At 37.2% G+C, this 26,089-nt stretch overlaps 1 protein-coding gene across 5 annotated transcripts in view; it reads left to right on the top strand.

Annotated features, from left to right (window-relative positions):
- tnr (tenascin R (restrictin, janusin)) overlaps positions 1 to 26,089 on the top strand; it is a 173,802-nt gene that overhangs the window by 124,498 nt on the left and 23,215 nt on the right. For all 5 annotated transcript variants that reach the window (XM_032565810.1, XM_032565809.1, XM_032565808.1 and 2 more), the window contains 9 exons: positions 870 to 972; positions 1,611 to 1,700; positions 2,863 to 2,996; positions 3,173 to 3,302; positions 5,528 to 5,794; positions 10,755 to 10,874; positions 11,225 to 11,368; positions 16,882 to 17,001; positions 19,924 to 20,067. In XM_032565810.1, the coding sequence (XP_032421701.1) occupies positions 870 to 972; positions 1,611 to 1,700; positions 2,863 to 2,996; positions 3,173 to 3,302; positions 5,528 to 5,794; positions 10,755 to 10,874; positions 11,225 to 11,368; positions 16,882 to 17,001; positions 19,924 to 20,067 (1,252 nt within the window). The remainder of the gene's footprint in view (positions 1 to 869; positions 973 to 1,610; positions 1,701 to 2,862; positions 2,997 to 3,172; positions 3,303 to 5,527; positions 5,795 to 10,754; positions 10,875 to 11,224; positions 11,369 to 16,881; positions 17,002 to 19,923; positions 20,068 to 26,089) is intronic.

Genomic DNA, 26,089 nt, shown 5'->3' with positions numbered 1-26,089 from the left:
ACAGACACCACAGATTATCTGAACTAAATGTAGTAATGCGGACTGTAGAATTATGTACTTAAGTCACACAAATCCATCAATTAGACTTAATGCTCAACTTTTATGGAACTGAAAATGTTACTATTGATCAAATGCCATCACTCCCCATCAGTGGTATGCAACAGATATGAATTCACTTCTAGTTCTTTGTAAATCCAAGTTAGTACTAATCATAGAATAAATACAATGTAGAAGCTCACAATCTCCAGATTGTGATACACCCCCTAACACACTTAAAAAATCTACTTTGGAAACATAATAGCTAAAACATATTAAATGTGCTTTTGCCACGCAAAGACATGGATTTTGGAGGTAAAAGGCACAGAAAATCTTTGAATCCGATTTTTCTCTAGGTGCTTTAACTGTAAATACTAATGATAGTCTGAAACAAACTTTTCTTTCCATCACTAAGGGACTTTTTTCCATTTCACACCAAAGTCACATTTATATTGTTCAGTCTCATTGATCACAAAGCACAAACCAAGCAAGCAAGCAAACAAAGAAACTAAAAAAATAAATGTATGGTTAAAGATAGAAGGTTTAGACATCTTGATAAAGCCAGTCTGTAACCATTCCTGTACAGTTTCTACCTCACTAAATCCTTTCACACCATGCCACAGCATGACATTTTTAAAGAAAACCTAAACGCTGACTGACTCCCAATTTAACATTGTTTCCATAATGTTGTATTATAACACTACGATGTGTTAAAAAGGTTCACATGAGATTTAGGCTGACGAATAAAAGGATACAAAGCATAGCATTTCTTTGTTTTCCAAAGGCTACATTCAGATTTATGTTTCTGCAAATGTTTAAATGTTCAAATACAGGTGGAGGGGTATCAGGTGGTGTACAGCACTTTAGCAGGAGATCAGTATGATAAAGTGATTGTGCCACGCAACGAGGGTGCCACCACTAAGACTAATCTCACAGGTGAGTGCAGAAGAAATTCTGGTTTAACTTCTTTAAATTTCTGCTGTAAAACTTTCATATATTATTTATTACTGAGCTTTGCAGGGCTTTCATGCTTAATTTTCAGTTTTTGTTATGCTGTTAGTCTTATCACAGTCCATCTGATGTGCACTGAAGATGTTGGGAAGTGACTGTGTTTTACATGGCAGGTTTATCTCTAGAGCTAACATTTGGTTGATGGGCTACTGATGGTATCTCCCGATACTCTTGTTGTCTTGCAGGCACATTGAAGGAAAGATGGGTCATCTGGAATATATATTTTTTCATTTGTTAAAGGCCTTAATGATGCAAAGGTCCCTGTTTCCAACCTCTTTATTTTCCATTATTCATCTCTTCATCTATATTTCTGCAACTCAAGACTTTGAAACCTTCTCATTTGACTTTGATTCCAATCATTATGCAGCTGACAAGAACTGATTTCTCTAAAAATCACTCCTATGTTCATGCAAACGTCCTCATAACCATTGTTTATCTTTTAGAGCTGTGATGGAAACCTTCATTTTCTAAGTGTCTGTGAAGAGGAGAACGTGAAAGTGTCTCCTAGAGTTTGAAGTATTGCTTGTTGAATTGCTGCTTCTCTCTCTGTCTCTGTGCATCAGACCTTCTGCCGGGTACGGAGTACGGCATTGGTATCTCTGCAATGAAGGGTATCAACCAGAGTACACCAGCGACGATGAATGCCAGGACAGGTAACTCTTCTTGATTCAGTGAATGAAAACAAGTTTCAGCTTCTGCATATTTAGAATATAGGAAATGTTTCAGCATAGCAAGTCAGCTCATTTGTTTTAAACAGTCACTGCTCACATCACACTGATCGCTCATGTTTCAACCAATATGAGTCTTTTGAGAATGCCAGGCAAATAAGATTCTGGCTTTGCTTTTGTTTTTTATAGAAGTATTTAGCGATTTCATTTTATCTGTGTTGGATCAAAGTTCCCATTACAGCATTTTAAATCTGTAATCATCCATGCTATTTAGCTAATGGCCCTCTCTCTTTATCTCCGCAACCCAAAGGCCATTAGAATTTTTATTGTGCTTTGAGTCGTTTGACTGAGTATTAAAAAAAAAAAAAACTTGATTCGACCTTCACCTGTTTGAAATGTCAGCGTGGATGCCTCGCTACTCTTTCAAACTGCATAGTTTTGTTCTTCTTTTTAACAGATAATTGTATTTCTATGGTTTATGTAAAGTCATCCCTTTGATGGTTTTGAAGATTCTGTCACAGACAAACCCCCTTTAATAGTTAGATTAAAGCAACTACTTATGGATCTCTGGCACAATGTATTTATTATATAATAACTTAGGTCACTCAGGAGTTGTTTTTTATCACCATCAGTTTTTCTTGAAGTTTTTTCTGTCTTAATTTTAATTCTCAATGAGGAAGCTGCAGGCAAAGTTTAACTTTACATTAGCTTTAAAGCTATTAAAAATTAATACCCTGCCCTTACACTGTTAAGGCTATTTATTGGTTCTGCCATTTCTTATGTCAGAGCTGTAAGAAAACTGTGAAAATGTAATGAAGAAAGATTTTTTGGCTTTTAGGACTGTTGTAAGCTATTATTTTAGAAAACTAGTAATTTATTTTCACTATTCTAATGATTAATCCAGTAATTGAATAAACATTTTTCCATTATCTATCTGCTGTTTAAGCTAGTAGAAGAAATATATGAAAGAGAAATTGTGGTGATACTGGAGATACTTTGTCCCTGTGATATGTATTTCAAAAAAACTGATTTTTTTTTAGAATAATAATAGCGTTATGCCAAAATCCAGTCTCAGGTCTTCTCAGCTAAAGTTATTTCACAGTCCTGCTGAATGTAATAAAGTTATGTTTGCCCTCTGGTGTTGCAGGCCTGGATGTACCCATGGATTTAACTGTGACAGCTTCAACTGACAACTCCATCACTCTGGTGTGGGGTGTAGTCCAGGGTCCAATTGACCACTACAGGGTTACCTACACGTCTTCCTCTGGTATCACAACTGAGGTAATAAACACAACAAATCTGAGCCAGTTTACTGTCACCCAGGGATAAAGTTCATACATTATAGGGATTTACACTCTGTTGACTAAGATCTTGCAAGGCTCTGAACCATTTAGGAGAACCTGTAGCGTGTAGTTGCTCTCAATTTGAACTTGTGTGTCTTATTCTTTCTGTTCCAGCTGACAGTTCCTAAAGACATAACCACCACGACTCTGACAGACCTTGACCCTGGAACTGAATATACAATCACAGTAGCAGCAAGAAGAGGGAGGCAGCAGAGCACTGCAGCAACCATAGATGCCTTTACAGGTAAAGAGAAATGTCAGTTTTGTATTTACATATCATGAGAATAATTACTAAGACAAACATCTAATGCATACCTTTGGAAGAAGCAAGAGTAGCATTGCAATTTAATAAAAGTCGATGGATTTTTTTTTTCTTATCGATAAATAATAAATCACTGTTTTTTTTGTTTTCTTTTTTGCAATTTTACTGAAACTTTTCTTACCAGTATCAGTTTAAGTCTCTCAATCAACAAAAATACAAGAGATAAATGGATTCCCAAGAGTCTGTGCATAGACAGAGACATGAAAGATCAGCCAATTACTACAGAAGCTAGAGACTGGTCTAAAGATGCTGCTGCATCATCAAGCAAACTGTGACTATAATGAATTAAAGTGTGGCTGCAGGTAAGGTGCGCCATGTTAAAAGAAAACAGAGGACCTTAAAGGCTTTGAAGCAGCAATTAGGAGAGATACATTATTCAAGTCAGTTAATGAGGTTGTTACAAGTGTTTCCTTACTACACCTCTGTTTTGCATGTAACTGTATTTGACTTTGTTTCTGCTGAATTCTGTGCAGCTATGCAGCTATGCTGCACAGAATTCAGACGACAGTGCCAGAATTTTAACCAGCACTGTCGTCTTGTTTCTCAACCTGATGCCATTTCTTTGCATTCAGTCAGTTTCCTGTTTTTTTGTTTTTTCACAAAGTCTGTCCATCAGAATACATGTCAGATTATCTGTCATTCTTCCCACCTCTGTAGGCTCTTTGTTACTTTTGTAAAAAGCTTGATGTGGTCTTTGCTCACACAAAGGATGATGTCCAAATGACGGCCACCACTGTCTTCTCTGCTGTCATTATCATCACCCTCATCATCTGCTTTCTTGTTCACTGCTACCATCATGGCAGACTGGCAGTTGTTGCTATCACTACATCATCATCATTACCATCATCCTCATCGTCATTCTTGGGTGACTTCAATTTCACCACCTGCAAAGAGATAAGAACAAGATAAAATGACAGATCAAAAAAAGTCAGGGGAAAACTATTGATGTGTCTGTCATCTTTTCATTCACCGCTTGGCCTATTGGCAGAAACTGCCTGCACTTAGGTAAACCTGTGATGGCAAAACCAATGAAATATGTCAGGGGCCCTCTGTGGATCAACACCACCTTTGCCACTCTTTTAATAAACTATTGATAATACCATGTTTTCACCACCTTAACCAGGGATCATCTAACTAATTAATTATTACTTTTGAAAGATATTTTTAGGTTCACTCAATTATGCAAGAGTTTTTCTCAAACACTAGTTTGTTTGCGACCAGATTTTAGGGGGGAAAAAGGATAAAACACTACTGAATTAAAAACCAACAGCATGTGTTTAAATGCTAGGCAATTTGTATAAACTCTCTAATTGATTTACTGTCACCTATCATCAATTAAAAAAAACAGCATACTTCATCCTAACCACAATCATAATTTTTGCAATATTTAAGTGGTATTCAAAAGAAATAACTTTCTTCAACAAAATATTTCTTCGGATAGCACTTTCTGCTACTCTAAAGAAGAACAACTGGGCTCATCATTAAGTATGACAAAGAAGTCTCCGTGGCACAAATTTCTGCTGACATTGTTGAAGTAAAATATCACGGCAGTCTATGAAAGACAAAAACTGGTGCCTCAAACCAACATTTGTGGATGTAGGTCAGTAATAACAATGCAGCTTTAATGCAACGATTGATGGCTAAAGATCTGTTCAGTACGTGTTTCATCTGGATTAATCAGTTGAGGAAAAGTTATTGCTGCTATATTTCTCCTGCTATATGAATCCACACTTGGCTAATCAAATGAAACTCTTGTTGTGTTTGGAGAAGATTCATATAAATTACATTACCTCCCTTTTGGGTCAGACAACATGACAGCAGCATCTGCTGTTATCAGGCTTTTACAGTTCCGTCACATCTTCATCATTATTGCAGGTAATCTCATTAGTTTCTCCATTTCATGACCAATTAAATCATTATTGCCACATGACTGCGGTTTGCTCTGACTCACCTTGTTCATCAAGTCTAATCTTCTCAACTTTATTATAAGGAATCTATTACACCATCCTACAGCGCTCCCATCCATCATTGCATGGCTTTGACACTCATCTTGCGACTGTTTGTCCCTTACCGCCTCTCACTCGCCGCTGGAATTTTAACCTGTTCTTGAACGCTACCGAGTGACTTCTAAACCCCCGTTCCTCCAGGGATCAGGCCTGTAACCCACCTTTACCTGTCAGAAGGGACATCAGATTCAGTGTTGGTGGCATGGAGTGCCCCAGCACCACCCGCTGACCTCTTCATTCTGAGCTACAGCTCTGCTGATGGGACAGACACTTCTAAGGTGACACTAGATGGCTCCAAGATGAGGTCACTGGTCCAGGGCCTGCTGCCGTCCACTCACTACACGTTCAGTTTAATCACAATACAAGGGGATGTTACCTCTGAGCCCCTTACGGCGTCCCTCAGGACAGGTGAGCTGCTCAGTCTGAAATGTGTTGTGTGTGCCATGGGTACACACAGTTTTCAGCAATTGCGACTTTTTCAAAGCAAAAAGGAATCGGCAGCTAATTTTTATAATTGCTTGTAAAGTGTTTCGTTCATGAAGCTTTTTTTCCTAAATAACACTCTTAATCCTGGGAAAATCCAAATTACTGCACTCACTTAACTTCACCTTAATACAAAGCACAGAATACATTTTTTTAAAACCCAAAAAATGTTATGAAAATCAATGTCTTCCATTTCAAGCAATTTTTCAAAAATGTAAATGATGGACAATTTTATTACTAGGGCATATGTGAAATTACTACACACCTTTCACGGAAATTTGGTGGATTAATTTGGAAGAGTGTCTCAAGAAAATATACAAAAAAAAAGAATGGTAATAAGGCCTTCTTAAAAAAATAGACATTAATGTGTGTATCTGAGGCGTCTCAGGGGGGGGAAGCGGTGCAGCACCAACACTGTTTATAGTGGGGATGGTGTGCTGCTGACTTCTACTCGGGACGTTGTGGGCCGGTGGGCAGAGTACTTCGAAGACCTCCTCAATCCCACCAACATGCCTTCCACTGAGGAAGCGGAGCCCGGGGACTCTGGGTTGGGCTCTCCAATCTCTGGGGGCGAGGTCGCCGAGGTGGTTAAAAAGCTCCTCGGTGGCAGGGCCCCGGGGGTGGATGAGATCCGCCCGGAGTTCCTTAAGGCTCTGGATGTTGTAGGGTTGTGTTGGTTGACGCGACTCTGCAATATCGCATGGACATCGGGGGCAGTTCCCCTGGATTGGCAGGCTGGGGTGGTGGTCCCCCTGTTCAAAAAGGGGGACCGGAGGGTGTGCTCCAATTATAGAGGGGTCACACTCTTAAGCCTCCCTGGCAAGGTCTATTCAGGGGTCCTGGAGAGGAGGGTCCGTCGGATAGTCGAACCTCGGATTCAGGAAGAGCAGTGTGGTTTTCGTCCTGGTCGTGGAACACTCGACCAGCTCTACACCCTCGGCAGGATCCTGGAGGGTGCATGGGAGTTCGCCCAACCAGTCTACATGTGTTTTGTGGACTTGGAGAAGGCGTTCGACCGTGTCCCTCGGGGAGCCCTGTGGGGGGTTCTCCGGGAGTATGGGGTACCGGGCCCTTTGATACGGGCTGTCAGGTCCCTGTATGACCGGTGTCAGAGTCTGGTCCGCATTGCCGGCAGTAAGTCGGGCTCGTTTCCGGTGAGAGTTGGACTCCGCCAGGGCTGCCCTTTGTCACCGATTCTGTTCATCACTTTCATGGACAGAATTTCTAGGCGCAGCCAAGGTGTTGAGGGGATCCGATTTGGTGGCCTTAGGATCTCATCTCTGCTTTTCGCAGACGATGTGGTCCTTTTGGCTTCATCAGATCGTGATCTGCAGCTCTCGCTGGAGCGGTTCGCAGCCGAGTGTGAAGCGGCCGGGATGGGGATCAGTGCCTCCAAATCCGAGGCCATGGTCTTGAGCCGGAAAAGGGTAGAGTGCCTTCTCCGGGTCAGGGGGGGTGTCCTGCCCCAAGTGGAGGAGTTTAAGTATCTCGGGATCTTGTTCACGAATGGGGGAAGAAGGGAGCGGGGGATCGACAGGCGGATTGGCGCAGCGTCTGCTGTCAAGCGGGCGCTGTACCGGTCCGTCGTGGTGAAGAGAGAGCTGAGCCAAAAAGCGAAGCTCTCGATTTATCGGTCGATCTACGTTCCCACCCTCATCTATGGTCATGAGCTTTGGGTCATGACCGAAAGAACGAGATCGCGGATACAAGCGGCCGAAATGGGTTTTCTCCGTAGGGTGGCTGGGCTCTCCCTTAGAGATAGGGTGAGAAGCTCAGTCATCCGGGAGGGACTCAGAGTAGAGCCGCTGCTCCTTCACATCGAGAGGAGCCAGTTGAGGTGGCTTGGGCATCTGGTCAGGATGCCTCCTGGACGCCTCCCTGGTGAGGTGTTCCGGGCACGTCCCACCGGGAGGAGGCCCCGGGGAAGACCCAGGACACGCTGGAGAGACTATGTCTCTCGGCTGGCCTGGGAACGCCTCGGGATTCCCCCGGAAGAGCTAGAAGAAGTGGCCGGGGAGAGGGAAGTCTGGGCCTCCCTTCTGAAGCTGCTACCCCCGCGACCCGACCTCGGATAAGCGGAAGAAGATGGATGGATGGATGGATGGATGGATGGATGTGTGTATCTGAATGGGTGATAAAAAGGGTTAAAAAAAAGCTTGCAACATTAAATTAAAGAGATATCAAATTAGTGCATTTGCAAAAATGTTTTTTTGGGGGCTTTTTGTTTTTGCAGAACTGTAGAAGAAATACTTTTTTTGTCTCCAACAAAAAAGTAAGAGGTTTTTTTTGTTCTTCTGGGAAATCAGATGGCCGATACTCACCACAGTCAAAGTATGAATCAACAGGAACTCTGACTAATGATTCAGTTTGTTCTGAATTAAAGAACTTTTCTGCCAGAAGAATTTTGTGAAAATCTGGTGACATATTATATTCCAGAAAGAAGACTGAAAGAACAAGCAATGGGACAATATGGCTCACATTTGGTTTTCTGCTTATTATTATCATTATTTTTTTGTATGCAGTAACTCAGAAGTCTCATCTGAATTCTCTTTTACTTCACTAAAGCACTTTAACATTCACGAATGAGTTTATTTTATCTTGTGAAATATTTCCCAGGATTTTTTTTTCCATATTTCATCCGAATCAGTTTGTTGTAAACATAACATTTAAAGTTTAGTATTCATCTTTGAGTGGATAAATTACAGAGAAGAGGGTCAGAGTTGTATTCATTAAAAAACATTTAGTTTTTTTCAAAAATGTTTTTATTTCTTTTTTTTTCCAAGGAGAAATTTATCATAAGAAGGGAAGTATTTGAATGAATAGAAAGGCCTAGCATCACACAAATAAGTATTTTAACCTTTACCAGAGGCTCAGATTTAAACAAAAACAGTTCAGCAGCTTTTGGCTGTGTCTCTTGTTCTCCTTTTTTGATTAACCTACACATTAAAAGCACATTTTTGAGGATGAAATTGGATGGGGATTTGGAGACAGATTCATAGTATTTCTTCCACCTCTCTTTTCAGGGCCTTACTTTGATCTGTCTTCTTTGAATGTGAGCGTTTATGAAGCTCTACTCTTCTTTTTAGCTTCACATTTGATTCATTTGCCATATTTAAAATATGCCGCTTGGCTTTACGTTTTAGCCACAGTTATAACAGACGATTTTGCTGAGCTGACTTTGATAGTCGTTTTGCCACAATGGTCAGTTCAAGCTTCAAACTGTGCTTTGATGTAAGCTTGCATAGTCTGTACACTACTGTGATCTGCCTGCGGGACATAGAAAAAGTATTATATCTCTAACAGAACAGTTTTTTCTCCTCTGGTGGGTGTAAAACATATTAGAAAATATGTATAGAATGTATAGAACAATATATGATATATAGAATTACATATAATTGAAATTACAACAAAAATGAATATTGTTACTGAAATAAACATCTTTAATTTTGTTTCATTTTGTCTATTTTTGAACAAAACAATATTTTCACATGCTGCTTTTGAAAGCAAACTAAGCCAGTATTGCTATTGTGAAGCTTTATTTAATCTGATATTTGGTTGTTTAATAATTAGTTTGTTTGCTATATTTTTATTCATCTATTAAACATTTCTGCCATATTTTGAATACTTATCTACTTGATTAGTGTTTTATTTGCATCATTTTAAATGTTATCACAGACATTTTATCTTAATTTAATGGGGCAACAGTGGTAGGAGTTTGTCCTGTAACCGTTGGGTTGCTGGTTTGAACACAAGCTTTGTCTGTCTTAGTTGGACAAGATACTTCACCAGTCTTGCCTGCTGTTGGTGGTCAGACAGTAGCCAGCTGTGGCTACTGTCCAGTGGGTTGCCCTCCTACTGGACAGTAGTCAGTACTGTCCAGTAGGACCATTGGGGTGTTGGGGTGTGAGTGAATGAGTAAATGCAGTGTAAAGTGCTTTGGAGTTCTCTGGACTTGATAAAGTGCTACACAAGTAGAGGTCATTTACCATCTTTGTTTGTATTTACGGTTTTATAAGCAAATAAAACAAACATACAACGGCCATTTACACCATTCTATCATTTTTGAGCTTCTATTTCCATGTGTTACAAATTAAATATTCTTCAAGTAATCAGTTTATATAAATATATATATATATTTATAAATATATATATATATATATCAGTTTATATATATATATATATATATATATATATATATATATATATATATATATATATATATATATATATATATATATATATATATATATAGTACAGGCCAAAAGTTTGGACACACCTTCTAATTCAATGGGTTTTCTTTATTTTCATGACTATTTATAAGGCAAGAAATCCCACTTATTAACCTGACAGGGCACACCTATGAAGTGAAAACCATTTCAGGTGACTACCTCTTGAAGCTCATCAAGAAAATGCAGAGTGTGTGCAAAGCAGTAATCACAGCAAAAGGTTGCTACTTTGAAGAAACTAGAATATAAGGGGTATTTTCAGTTGTTTTACACTTTTTTGTTTAGTGCATATTTCCACATGTGTTATTCATAGTTTTGATGCCTTCAGTGTTAATCTACAATGTCAATAGTCATGAAAATAAAGGAAACTCGCTGAATTAAAAGGTGTGTCCAAAGTTTTGGTCTGTACTGTATTTGATGTGCATTGGTGATTTTGATGATGGCATTTGATAAAATGTAATGTTTAATACTTGTTTCACAATTGGTATATATATATATATATATATATATATATATATATATATATATATATATATGAATAAAATATATATGAATTGACCATTGTGAATTTCATGGTCAATTCGAATTCGCAATGGTGAATTCCAATTGTGAATTGTGAATTCGAGTAGTTAATAATTCTTTACCTATTGTTGTCCTAGAAATGGACCCACCAAAGGAACTGGCAGTCTCAGATGTGACAGAAGATTCAGTGACCATCTCTTGGATCAAACCACTGGCTCCCTTTGAATATTATAAGCTCTCCTACCAGTCAGCCAGAGGTAGCATGTGTTATATTTCATCACACTGTTTGAACTAAGCGGGTTTGAATTTTATAAAATTCACTGTATTAATATATGGAAATCACGGTGGTGTTTCTTGTTACAGTTAAATTAACATGGCATTTGCTTTCTTACACAAGGTACATTTTGTGCTGGCACACTCTGTTCCACAGTGTGTTATAGCGATTAATCATGACATTTTATCAGTCAGCTTTAATTGAATTTTAAATTAAAATTCCATACTGATCAGCAATTCATTCCAGATAGCAGCCGGTTACATGGTACACCATGTATTAAATGTGGGATAACAGCTGTGCCTAAGATTTCGTCATTTCTTGTGCCCACTTCAGGTCGAGTGGACAGCGAGATGATAGACAGCGATGTGACAAACTACACCTTGTCTAGTCTGTTTCCTGCCACAGAGTACGAGATCAGCCTCAATGCTGTCAGAGGAAGTCAAGAGAGCAGACCTGTCACCACGTCTGTCTTCACAGGTAGCTGCTAACAGTCAATAAAGACACCCACTACATTGTGTGCAGGATAGACAGTGGAGATGCTGCTTTCTAACGTATCGTTCTTTAATAAGATTTATTTAAACAGAACATTTTAAAAGGAGCCAGAAAATGTGTCTTAGTTTTTCAGAGTAAAATGTGGGGATGTCCTGATTGGCTCCATCAACGCGACTAAATGCATGAAAATCACTGATTGTAAAGGGCAGTAAAATAACCCACAACAGTTTAGCTGTATCACATTACCTTTGGTATTATGTAGTTCTTAACTTACTCACCTCTCTCTCTCTCTCTCTCTCTATATATATATATATATATAGAGAGAGAGAGTACAGACCAAAAGTTTGGACACAACTGTGTGTCCAAACTTTTGGTCTGTACTGTATATATATATATATATATATATATATATATATATATATATATATATATATATATATATATATATATTTACAACAGTATCTGTTTTTCTTAATAACTACAGATACAGTATTTTTGATATGCTGTTTTGACAGTAAGTAGCTTTATTGTGTGTTGTAATATCTGCATTGTATTCAGAACATCACCACTCTGCTGTCAACCATAGCGCACAGGAAAACGCACCTTGATTCTTTTGGAAATTTTTTATTTGTTATTTTTTTAATATCTGCTTGTATTAGCCTTCATTAGCCTGTTTACCTATATTTTAATATTTCTTTGTCTGAAATGCTTTATTGTGTTTGCTTGACGCATCTTCCATGTAGATCCAGGTGATGCTCAGAAGATCGATCAAAACCCAGAGTGTGCGTGATTCTGTTTACGGTGCCAAATTGGCCTCTTAGCAGACAAATGTTTCATTGTCATGTTTATTAAAGGGATCAAAGAATAGTATATGTAATAAACTCAAAAATCTCAGGATTTAACACCTGAAAAAAGATTAAGATTAGAAACTTATAAATGTACATATGTGATGTTTTTTCCTGATTACTATGACCATTTTCAAGCTACAACAATGCAACTTAATTTGCAAGAAAAAACTGGGATTTGATTCTTTGCTGGACCATCAGACCAATTTTTCCTGTGCAACTGGGTTTCATACAAGAGTTTCCACAAAGATGTCACATAAAATATACGATACAGCTGACACTCTAGAACTCTTTCCTGGAGCAACAGATGAAAGTGTCCATACCACGATTCTGTAATTGGTTACCACCTCCCAGCTCCATCTCATTCCGAGCCATCACTCTTGCTGCTTTCTCCCCTCACTTATCTCTTTATCCATTTTACTCTCTTCGATCTTCAGGTTTAACTGTCTGTCTCTGCCTTTTTCCCTCTTCCTTCATCTCTCTGTCTTATGTTTCCTATTTATTCCATTCTCTCTTTTCTTAATCCTACCTTGTCTGGGTCTTGATGTACTGTTTTTTCTTTTGTACATGTACAGGTTTTTCACTTTGAAATTAGGTATTTGTCACAAATCAAAAGAACAAAGAACATCCTGTTTGCCTTTGTAAAGCTATTCTTGAAACCAAAGAATAGCACAGTGGCTCACTGTTGCTTGATAACATATACTGTGTTTGATGAAGGAACATTTCCAGCCCTCAGATACATTTCTATCAGCTAATTATTTCAATAATTCCAGTATACTCACATTGAACAGAGACATTGGGACTGCAATTGCCTGAAAAGAACATAACTCTAAAGTCAAGCTTGTTAGAAGTGGTAAATAATATTTTCTTCAAATAGCACAATGTCCAACCAGGGACAATTTAATACTGTTTTCCACAACAATACATTAACAGGGGATTGGAGGAGTAATCCAGCCTTGCCCCAGCCAAGTATTTAATGACTTGAAAATCACAGCAGTTTCAACATAACTCACTTTCATAATCAATTATTGTGGAAAAGGCTGAAAATAGCAGCCAGCCACTCTTTGTTTTGCTAACATGGCAGGTTCTTTTAATCTAATATGAAACTCCTGACATTAAATATAGACAATGTAGCAATTTGTTTAAAGGGATTATGACTGTACCCATAGTGTGAGGACCTCTCACTTTTCAGAACTCAAATATTTTAATCAGACACCTTTTTAACCAGGAAAGTAAAAGTTTTTTTGTTTTTTTTCACTAGACCTGCTGAGATTCTAGTTCTTCTAAAAACTACCTGAAAGGTTTATTTTAACTCAATGTTATTTACCACTTCTAACAAGCTTGACTTTAGAGTTATGTTCTTTTCAGAAGACCCTTTCAATGACAAGGTATTTAAAGAGGCTTCATTTTGCACCCTTTGAACAGATTTCTAATGTACTCACAGAAAGGTAGTTGAATGGCAGGAACCATTTATTTTAAAGAACTTTGACTTCTGGCTCTTTTTCACATCGTATATGTAAAATACTGAACAATTATTACTGAAGTATAGCCAAATAATATCAGAAACCAATGCAAAGATTAGATTTTTGATTTACAACCCAATTAAAACAGAAAGAAATGACAGGCTAAACATTGTTGGAAAATATTGGTAATATTTCATTATTCAGATATTTTTATGAAAGACAAAAAACATTTACTATGGTGTTCAATAAGCATCACTGTGCAGCTGTTCATCTGTTTCAAATTATATACGTAAATATATTGGTGATTTTATATCGAATGCACTCAATTTTACTTGAGAGTCATTGCTGCTTCATGTGATTGCTATTGACAGCATTTAGGGAGTGTTTTGTTTTGGACTGAATATGTATTTGATGCGTGACTACCTACAGAGCTTAAAGATGAAGTTGCATAGCATCATAATGGTACTTGTTGTTATTTTGGTCATAATGGTTATATTGTTAGTCAATATCGTCATGATGTGTTTTATGTTTGTGCAACATTGTGGTTACCTTAATGAACAAATAGCTACAGGAAAGCATAGTGTGCAATATCTTATATTATTGTACAAAGGGATTCTAGGCATACATAATCATTTACGTAACCCTGAGGGAATTTAGTGTTAATTTCATATATTGTTTTATAAAACTTTAGTGTACAACTTTTACAACTACTACTATCTAAATCACATGGCCAAAAATATATAGTGACATAAAGCAAACAGGACAAATACTACATACAAAGTAACATTTGAACGCAGGAGAGAAAATAATGAAGGAAAGAACATATTAATCTTTTGTTTTGCTAGAAAGCAGCAAAGCTTATTTCAGGTCATTTGTGTCCCTCATGTGTTACAGGCCCAGTGAAAGCTGTCATCCTTAACTAGCACACTCTAACATATAATTAAGGATGGGACATGTATTTTTAAGTGCTCTGTAATCATCAGAATAGTACTTAACAAACTAACAGCTATGTCAGTCACACTGTAAGATTTTATAATAATCCCAGGCTTTTAGGAGATACTTAAATTAATGTCATGGTGAGGGTAATAATTATCTGTTGTTAATCAGCATAATAATTGTGCAGTTAAAAAACGCTTTAGGCTCAATTGGCTCTACACCAGTGCGTAACAGAAAAATCTGCTGTAATAATAAGGCATGTCTCACATTTAACATTGATCTATTAGCAAGCATTTTACTTCCACATGCAATGTATTCACCATAAAAAATCCTAAATCAGCAGGTTTTACTGCAACTCTCCACGGCGCAGCTCACATACAGTGTAAGCATGGCTGCTGCAGCAGGTACAAATATTTGACTTTTCATGGTAGGAATATTAGGTTGATACCACAAACACCCCCAGTATGGCTCAGGGATTAACATGGAGTACATGTTCACATAGTGATAAATCACTTTTTTGGCTTATTACAGAGAGGTGGTGCAGAGAGGAGCGGTAGTAATATAAATATAAATATATGCAAACCTTTCGATGGCTGCTTGTGTATCATTTTCTTTTTCTATAGCTAAAAAATATATTTAGTGTCTGTTTCTAAATAAAATAAAAAATGATTACAAATGCAAACATTTTTGTTTAAGCTGTTGATCTTGAAATTTGGGATCTTCAATGAGGGTTTTTTTTTCTTCCAAGCCCAAGTATAGATCATCTTGTTTTTCCTTAAATAAATACAGTTGGCTATCATACCATCCACTTAACGTTAGAAGCTTTGGGTGTGAATGTTTAATCACCTGGCGTGGTTGAAAGCCCTTTTAAATTTTTTTTAATTAAACTAAACCACAGATGTGGCATCTGTTGTCAACATCCTAAAAATTCCTTTTCAATACATCAGCTGACCATCCTGTGCTGAAAGTACAATGCCCTACACAGTGAATGAGTGCCCAAAGTTATAATAAAAAATATTATAAATAGGGCCCACTCCCTCAACAGCACCAGGGTGTGGAGTCAGCAACAGCTTTGGCTTATGGAGATCAATAAATCTTTCTTAGTGCAGACACAATGTCTGCTTAGCATAGCATGAGATTAGGTAACATTGGTTGCAATACTGGTACGCTACTTATTTGCTTATTTATATTTCTTAGTAGTACAGCTGTAAATATTCTTCAGTTTTTAAAGTTGCAGATCCATAGCAGCCAGATATAGCAAACTAAAGTATCAGTTTTGATAATAGGCGTTGTTGACACCTATTATCATAACCGATAACAGGTTATAATAGGTTACGACCTATTATAACCGATAATAGGTTATAATAATAACCTATTATCGGTTATTATAATATATAGGTTATAATAATAACCTATTATCATAACCTATAATAAGTGTCAACAACACCTGTTATTGGCCATACAGAATAGCCATACTCTGTACTCCTATGCCATACAGAATAGCTGGCAAAGGTATTACATCTCAAGACGTGGAGACTTATTTCGTGGAGAGATGTGAATCTGGGGCTTATAACCCAAGAAAATTTGAAGGAGAATGATCCTATTAATATTAACTTGAGAAGTTTGCATTAATTTTCCCTTTTTTGTGGTTGATGCAATTATTGTGACATTAGTTCACCTATTCAAGCAACAAAACAAGAAACTGTGAGACACTTTAGTGTGCAAATAAGTACAATTCCATTTTTTGCTTTAATAAGGTTTTCATCAATCATCTGATATGTCCAAAACCTTTGCTCTCACTCAGATTTCCAAATCTACCTGCCTCAATCTCTGCCTTGCCAAAATAACTTGCCTGAGGGGAAATTGGGGTTGAAACACTGGGGTTAAAGGTATAATTAAATTCAAACTCAATTCTGGTATGTCCAGCAGTCTGAGAGACAAATTAAAAAGAGGCTGGGGAAACAGATGGCTCAGGAGAGTATTTGAGTTTTCCTATATCATATTTGAATTTCAAAGAGAGTTTCTCTTGCTACAGACTCATTGAATAAAATATTTTCATTCAGCTAGAGTCTGTGCAATGTGATAGGCAGCAGGCATAAATCTGTGCAAGTTAATGTTCATGTGACTTCCATTTTTCATCATAGTCATTTTTATACCAAATCCTTAACCTTCTTTTATTCCAAAATTGTTCTCTTTTACTCTCTTTGCATAAAAATGTCCACAATTTCAATGCATTTTTTTTGTATTTGCATAGCCATGGACATGCCTGCAGAACTGACAGCCCTCAACATCACTCCACAAGGAGCCCTGCTAAGGTGGACCCCTCCCCTGTCCAATGTGGACAACTACGTGCTGACCATCACACATAACCAGCGTGAGTTGTCATTCACTTGCTTTTATTCGTTTGCTGTCTGTTATACCCTAAACTAATAAATTAATAGATGCTAAAAGGCAACAATTCCACAGCTTTTGTCTCTTGCATGAAGTACTTAAATCTATTTAAGGTTTTTAATTTGTGGGATATTTCTTGTGTGACTGCCAAAGTTCAAGACATCAATTTAGAACTTTTTCAAGCTCACATGTGATTGATGTTTTATTTAGTTTCATGGGATTTATGCGTAGTTAGATGTTTTTTGCACATAATAAAAAGAACTCATCCCTCATTTCCCATCTTAGCGTCTAATTAGCAGATCTTCAGATGTTTGAAATGCTCTAAGAATACCATATACATTATGTATGTCTTAATACTGATATAAATACCGTAATTAGTGATTTTGTGTTTCATTCCTAATTAGGAAACAGTCTCTCCTATCCATTTTACTTGACAGTAATAAAATAACTTGTCCCAACTGGAGTTTCTGTAGGCTAGGCTCAACCACATGAAATGTTATAACAACAAGTTAACCAAGCCAGAAAGGCTAGAGTAATATGTCCATAAAATGCACTTAGCTTTACTCAGCAAGACTTGTTTCTGACATGACACATCAGTAGTTCTAAGTCATCTCAAGTTTTGCTCCTGCTAAGGAATCTGGGTTTTGTTTTTGATAATGCTCCTGTAGCAGACAAACATGCAGCCTTGTAGTTGTTTTTTCCAACTAAGACAAAGTTGAAGTCAAACCGCCCAATGAAAGACCAATGATTAGATTATTGTAATACCTTGTATGTTGGACTAGATAAATCATCATCATTTCTGCATCACCTACAAACTGTGGAAAACATGACACCTCGTCTTTTAACAGGTATTGAAAAATGAGAACATATCTCAGATTTCTGTTGTTTGGCTTCCTGTTGGCTTTAGGACAGATTTTTAAGATTTTATTGCTTATTTTTAAAATTTTAAAAGGATTGGCTGCATAAGATCTCAGGGATCTTCTTAACATCCGCATTCCAGTGAGAACACTTTGGTCAGCCAATCAATTTCTTTCACATGCTCCGAGATCCGGGTTAAAATTCAGAGGTGATTGTCCTTTTGCAATTTATGCTCCTAAACTTTGTAATTTCATATGCAGAAGACTGAGACAGAGGCTTTTAAATCTTTGCTCACGACCCATTATTCTTCAGCTTTTGATTTTTTTTATAATGACAGTTTTGGAGCATATTCTTATTTCGCGTAAAGCTTATTTTGTATTTATTTTTCTTCTTATTGTTGTTACTTTTCTTTAACGGTACAGTACTTTGGTCAACATCTTTTGTTTTTATGCGCTATATAAATAAATCGCCATTGTGAGTAGAGATCCTTTAAGACAGTGCAGAGCAACATGACCTTTTTTCATTTTGTTTGATTGATGAATAATTTAAACTTGGTACAAACAATGCCATTGTTGAAGAACATAAACTTTGTATTCAGCTCTTGTCTTCTGTGTCCAGATTTGAAATGGAGAGTCAGGTTATTTTTGAACTACTGCTGTGATACAAAAGCAGAAAGAGCTGATGTTCTTTTTAAGCAAGCAAAACACAGATTGGGTAGTTAATTAACACATGCTTTTTGAACTTCTCTTTATATTTCTAGAAGATATGGTGGAAAAGTGACTGCAGAGACACTTTGGATTGTTACTCCTTTAAATACGTATTACAACATTTGGTTGAATAGATATATACATTTCTTCGTAGGTTAGAAGGCAACCAAATTATATCAGACAGAGAGATGTATCTGATACGAGATAAGAGTATGTGTATGCTGAACAGATATTTGTAAAGAAAAAAAAAGCATTAACCAGGATTTCGAAAAGTGCAAAGTAAGGTTTCAACACATTCCCTTGAATGTTAATACGGCCGACCCAGATCAATAAATAAATACTCCACTGAATATTGCACTGCATTACAGGAAAGAATTGTATTGGCAGGAACACCCACATGAAATCCATAAAAGCAAACCTACATAAATAGCAAAAAATGGTGAGCTCTTCATCATTTTGTGTCACTCTCAGGCACGTAAGTGCAATTAAGCAAAATATGTATTCTGTTATAAAGAAGATAGCTTATTGCATGTAAGTTTTCATAATTTTTTCTTGCAGTGAAAGATTTTGTATATCACATTGGTATAAGAAATAGAGAGGTTTGTTGTCCATCAAATGCCGTGTACAAAATGCTGTACCACAGTACTGTTTTTTGTTAAAGATTTTTATACAATCAGTTAAACAAAACAAATAAATTGTCAAATATCTAAGTGCACAAGATGTGATAAGAAACTAAAGTACTGCTTTTATCATTTTATCCAATGATACAAAAATATGTTTCCGGGTCTATGTATTAGTTACAAAATGCACAGCTGATTGATTTTGATAAGACTTGAGTTATTTCAGAAGAAGAAGGGGCAAATATGTTAGTTTGCAGACATACAGATTTGGACATAAAAGAAGACTTGCTGCTGTAATGGCAGCAAATGCTTGTGCATTACTCATGGGACAGTGGTTCCCTAAGTGTGGGGTGGTGCCATTGCAGGGGGGGCGCAGTGTCATTGGAGGGGGGGCGCGGGAAGCAGTATGGATGAATAAAAACAGCTACACAAAAGTGTTTCACTGTAAAGATGGTTTTTAGTGTGTTTTTTTTTTGCAACCTGAAGTGTGAAATAAACCTCAGTGGAGTTTGAAAACAAAATATGTGTATAGGTTTATGTCTGGTTGAACGATGTGTGTGCCCAGTTGATTCTTTTTTGGGAGGGATTTTATTGTAATCCATAGGGGGCCCAGTAAATCTTTGGGAACCAGTGGGGGGGCCCAGTAGAAAATCTTTGGGAACCACTGTCATAGGATAATAAAGATGTACTTGTTGGCCATGTTTTCTCTCTCTTTTTTAGTGACAGCAGACACTTTCCTGGTTGAAGGAAACAAGCATGAGCACCAGCTGTCCAACCTCAAGCCAAGCACCACCTACTCTGTAGCCCTGTATGCCACCAAAGGACCCCTGACAAGTGGCACTGTGATCACCAACCTTCAGACACGTATGTGTTAAATTTATTTAGCTGGTCTCGGTTCCACTCTGCCTCAATGGTAACCAGTGGCGCCTCACAGTAGGACGCCCTCTCTCATTCTGATTCAGTCCATTCTGTGTCAAATTGAGATGTTTCACACTGTTTGGACAAGCTCTCAGTGGGTGCATAATTTAATTCACGGGAAAAAGTTTTGCATGAATGAGTACTTTTTTTAGACATTCATGGAAATCGTTTTTATGCTATTTGTTTCTTGGAAGTCAGCTAGTCTTTTTATTGTCTCAGAAGACATACAACATCATTATTTTTTAGACAATGTTTCATGCTCAGATTTAGCCTGAACAAACTCAGTTTTGGTTTTATTTGATCAAACCATAACAACATGTTAACTCTTTTTAGACAAAGGTATTCATGAGTATGGTATGTGGACAGTTTTTCTACTTTTAACCAACTTTGCATATTTTTTAGGCTGAAGACATGTTCATATTTTGTCATTTGGGGCTAGCAGAGTATCTATTGATATAGATGCAATTGTTATTTAATTTCTAAGCATTAGTTTTGACCATTTTTTGAGCTATCAAGGTATTAGCTATTTCTGCTTATATCATATATCATTTGTTGAAAATAATCCAACAAAGCCTACAGTCATTTCCATACTTTCCATATATTTTTGTTTTAGAGCATCTATCCATCCATTATTTGACACGCTTATCCATACTGGGGTCGGAGAGGTGCTGGAACTTATCTCCAGTGGTCTATGGGTGAGAGGCGGGGGTCGCCAGTCCATCGCAGGGCAACACAGAGAAAGACAGGACAAACAGCCATGCATGCACACACCCACACCACAGGAAAAATTAGAGAGACCAATTAGAGAGACCAATCAATATCATACTCATGTTTTTTGACTGTGGGAGGACACCGGAGTACACAGAGAGATGCACAGGGAGAACATGCAAACTCCATGCAGAAATTCGATGCAGGACCTTCTTGCTGCTACCAGCTGCACCACTGTGCAGCCTTATTTTAGAGCATATTGTGATAGACACAGGACAAAACTATAAAAAAAAGTCAATTTAATACAAATAATTTTCTGGACTTCAGTAGTTTTTCATCAATCATTGGATGAAAAAATGTGCACTTTCTGTCTGATTTCTATCCTTTTTACAAGGATAGAAGGGAGTTGAGAGGGTTTGATGTACATTCCTCCACATCCTTTCTATCCAGTTTCTGATCCAGTCAGCAGAGTGACAGAATTCTCTCACCTAAAGTCCATGGAGATGTCACTTCTTATCTGGGTCCCATTCTCTCAGCCAACAGGCACGATGAACATCCAGCTTTTTAAATCTCTCTATATTGAATAAATCTCTTGCGTCTGGCTTGAATTGCTCTGAGGAATGTTAGGAGGCAATATGTGTCTGTCCAACAGCCTTGGATGTTTGGTTTCAGTTCCCACCTGGGACCAAAGCTCAATGTAACAACAGAGAGTGAAAAGCTGTTTGCCGTTTTGAATCATAAGAAGTTTGCTTGTGGATGATAAGGAGGCACAGTCAAAAACTCAACAATGTGGAGGTTGCATGTTGCATGTTTTCTCAGTGCACTGGTGGGTTCCCTCCAGATACCCCTGCTCCATCCAACAGTACCGCACACTGTTAGGCTCTCTAAACTGTCCTAACTATGACTGTATGTGTGCATGGTTGTTTGCTCTGTGTGTCTCTGTGTTGCCCTATGACTGATCGGTAACTTGTGTAGATTGTACCCTGCGTCTAGTCCACAATAGGATCTGTTTCTTCCCTGAAATAGGCAGCCACCCCCAAAACCCTGAATGGATAAGCTATTATACACAATGGATGGATGGAAGGAGATGTGAAGGACTAAGAGACATGCAAGATGATGATTGCTCGCAAATGATATTTGATCATTAGGTGAAAATCTTTCTCTAAGCTTTATCAAATACTCTTGTTTTCTTTAGAAAAAAAACAAAGAAAGAGTAACACACAGACTGTTTAAATCAGACTAGAAACACCTGGAGTATGAACTGAAGACCTTCACTGTGAATGCTTGCAGATAATTATTATAACAAGGCATTAATTGGAAAGGGTATTCTGTTATAGAAAATAAAAAGTTAACAATGACACATGCTTGACTGAAGCACTATACTACTTAAGGTCACAGTAAAACAACCATTGAGTCTAGTTGACGGTTGGGATTTACCCAAACTGCATTTTTATTCAGTAAAAAAATACATAATTTTTATTTAAATAAAAATAATTTATTAAATAAACAATGAATGTTTTATATAATAAATATTAATAAGATTGACAAAAATCTTACAAAAATATTACTTTGATAAAAATATTAATAAGATCGATGACAGCGTTTCAAACATGGTGGTCTGCCCTTGTTGAACTCAGGCTATACTGCTAGCTAAATTCCAATTTCATGTATTTTTCAGTCCAACTTTTTCCAATCACTTTCCCATTTTCAACACTAAGCCACATATGGCAAGTGTTGCATCATGACTCCAGAAGCAAACATGTTGACATGGTGAGACACATTCTGAAGGCTGGTTTCACTTCAAACTTTTCTTCTTTCACTTGTCTGGAACTTTATTTGCCAGCTTATTGAGGATATAATACAATTAAATTAATTGTTACTAGCTTTAGCTCTGGAAACATTCCTTTCTCTTGAGTTATTGTGAGAAAAGCAAAACATTCATCCAGCATTTTTAATCCCCCATGGAGCACAGTAGTTTCCTCTTCAATAAGAAACAAACACTAGGAAGCCTGCAAAGACTTTTAGTTATTAATTTGGTTTAAGAAGTCACAGTATACATTTTACTACAGTATGTTATAATGCAAACAAAGTATTAATTTCATAGGTCAGCCTCTTTAGTTTATTTAAAATAAAAATTATGGAAAAATCAGTATATGCAGTTCGAATGTGTAGAATCTGTGATATACTCTATTATATTTTTATAGCATCATGCAGGAAAGAAAAGCAAATTATGTCAATAATTTATGTCAATAACACTTCCTAGATCTATTTTTAATATTTTTAATGTCCTTTACTCTAGTCTTTACCAACCAATACAATGTGCATGTGACAAAATTTGGAAGGTAACTATAAATATTCAGGGTGTCCATCTATCTTGTTTTTCCGCCAGGCCATCTTTATGTTTTACATTGTATTCAATTACTAATGTAATTCCAGTCCATACATTGAACTTTGATGCAGTGTCTGGAGTTATATTTCAATATTAAATCTTCTCCTGCTTGGCTATAATTTCTTGAATCAAAGTTATTTTCTCATGGTCAGTGCAATATATTTAAAACATCTGTGCAAATGCCAGCGATAGCTGCCCAAGCTAAAAGGTCAGCAAAAGTTCTAGCTGTGAAACTTTAAAATTTTCTCCTAGGAATAAGTGACATTTCCACAAAGTCGCACAGAAAGAGAAGTGGAGGAAAAAAAGGCCCAATCACATCCGTTCGCTTTTATTTATTTATTTATTAGTGATGGAGTTCTTTGTAGATCCCCAAACCTCTTAGACACAGCTGAGAGTGGTTTTGTTGTCTGGCCCGTACCCCTCAAGAGCTCAGCATAGAGTAAGACAGCATGCCTCCCGGAAGGCTGATATTTAAGCTCTCAGGGTGGTAAATAGCAGACTTTGCTGCAGGTGTCTCAGGGTGTATTTTGACTGGAGTAGCAGGACTTTTTCTCTCATGTGCCTCAGTCAGCTTGTTGAGTAGTTACTGGTATGGCGATGAAGCAGCTATAATCCTTGCTTGGGGCAACTTCACACAGTCCTCCTGGATTTCTGTACACCAAGTGGTAAGAGCTGCTATAGTACATAACCACAATCTTACATTTTCAGGCAAAGGGTGCATTTCTGACTAGTTCCATGCTTGCTTTCAGCTTCACACAAAGTTTTTCTAGTTTTCAAACTCCTTGCAGCACTAATTGTTCATATTTTAACTTAGATTTTCTTTTCTTATCTAGATTCATGTCATTATTATACCTCTAGATACTTTTTGCACACCTCTACTGATGTGCTTATTTGTAGTTGGTGGTGAAATAAAACCACGAGGAGAAGTCAATTTGTCCAATATACCTTGTAGTCTCCTTTAGTCTAAATTATGCACATGATGAAGATGCTATCCATGTAAAGCATCTTTAAAAATTATGTAGCTTTATGTTATTAAAGCTAAAGTTTAATCAATAATACTTTTATAACAAATTTATGTCAGATTATGATTTTTTGGTTAATGTCAAGTTGTCATAACGAAGACATTTTGAATAATGTCAACTTTGTATTAAAAGTGTCATGATTTACCAAATGACACTTTATGACATGAATATTCATGAAGACTTACTCATGTTCATGACAGGTGTTATGTCATGTTTATGACGGTGTCATGACAGACTTATTCACAACCCGTCAAATAAAGTGTTACCCAACACTTTATACTGAAAAAAATGCCTTTCTTGAAATAATCAGCAAGATTCCAAGTGATAATGTAATTAGTGTAACATGTTTTCTCAGTCTCCAATCACTTGTAGATGGAGAGAAATTACTTACTGGGCTCAGTCAACCCAATCATTGTTGCTATATTTTTCCACGCTGCTGATATATTTGGTTAGTTTTTGATTAGTTTTTTTAAAGTAGCCAGATTGCAAGAGTGCATATATTATGTTATCCATAGCAGGCATCCTCATTGTATTTTCATCACTTTAATTCATATTTTATTTTCTTTAATTACCTGCAGAAAGTAAATGAATATTGTATACATTGTGAATACATTGCCATTTACATAGAAGAGGTCCCAGAGATGCCACTTAAAAATATATATCTTTGTCCATCTTATATCATTACAGCAATTTACTGCAAATAGAGCTTTCCCATCTGCTGCTTTATACTTGTGTTTTTTTTTTCATCCTCTAATGTTGTTGGGGTATTTAATGAATCATCAGATGTAGCCAAACCCATTCATCTCAGTTTTATTGTTCAAATCTCATGCTTGAATAAGGGCGTCAGAGCTGACACCTGCTCACCCGCACTCTGCGAAAAGGTTTAATTGTGGGCAAATGAAAAGGAGGTGCCAGACTTAATTGGAAAATGAAGAGGAAGGAAGAATAAAGACTGTGTTCACATAATCCACACCATCTGCGTTAATCAACACAAGTGTTTGATGAGAATAACATAAGGGGTCTTTTCACTGTTGGCCACAATAGTCTAGAATTGTGGTTCTAAAAGCTGCAGTAGGGAGTTCTGACAACCCTGTAGACTAAGTATTACATTTTGAACAAGCACACCTTGCATGTCCCTTCCCCATCCTCACTGTTGTGCTACAGCCCTCCCTCAAAAGCTGCTCCTCCACATCCAAACCTGCAAAGAACTTGAGAAATAGTTTGTTTTCCTGTAATATTGTTTCTAAACCATGAGCACAGCAAAAAAAAAACACACTCTTGAGCTTGTACGCGGTGTGTGGGGGAAGGACTTAAGCAGCATTTACTCAAGGATGATCGACAGACCTTACTCCTGGCTCTGATTGATTGTTTCTGACCGAGTAGTGTATTTTTGCAAATGGCAGTAGGACCGTGGAGCCACAGGAACTGGATTTTTTTTTTTTTTTCATTGATTGTCTGCCTCATATCCTACTGTCAGGACATAGTGATAGTTGTAATAAAAATACAATTTTAGGACAGTTAACTACTGCAGTTTTAACCAGGCCTGGATAGGCTAGTTGGAAGAACCGATACATTTCCCAGTGGGTCGGCCTAATATTTGGGCTGCAAAGCTGTTTGAATGTGAACTGGAGGTGTGACTGAAACAGTATTTCTTTGTTTGTTTGTTTTACTGGAGAAAAATGTTGGCCTGGGTAGGAAAATTTAATGAGGCAACATTATAAATAAGTTTACCAACAGAGGATTAAGTTATGACAAAGAAACAAACACAAAAGAGGGTAGAAAGAGAAAGATGGGGAAGATCTAAAGGCTAAAAGAGAAGAAAGCGTACTCTTACTCCAGTTCCTTAAAG

Source organism: Xiphophorus hellerii, chromosome 6 (genome assembly GCF_003331165.1).
Source record: "Xiphophorus hellerii strain 12219 chromosome 6, Xiphophorus_hellerii-4.1, whole genome shotgun sequence".
In the NCBI taxonomy this organism is placed as follows: Eukaryota; Metazoa; Chordata; class Actinopteri; order Cyprinodontiformes; family Poeciliidae; genus Xiphophorus; species Xiphophorus hellerii.
Note: the sequence above shows the minus strand (reverse complement) of the source record. Positions and strands in the feature narration are given on the sequence as shown.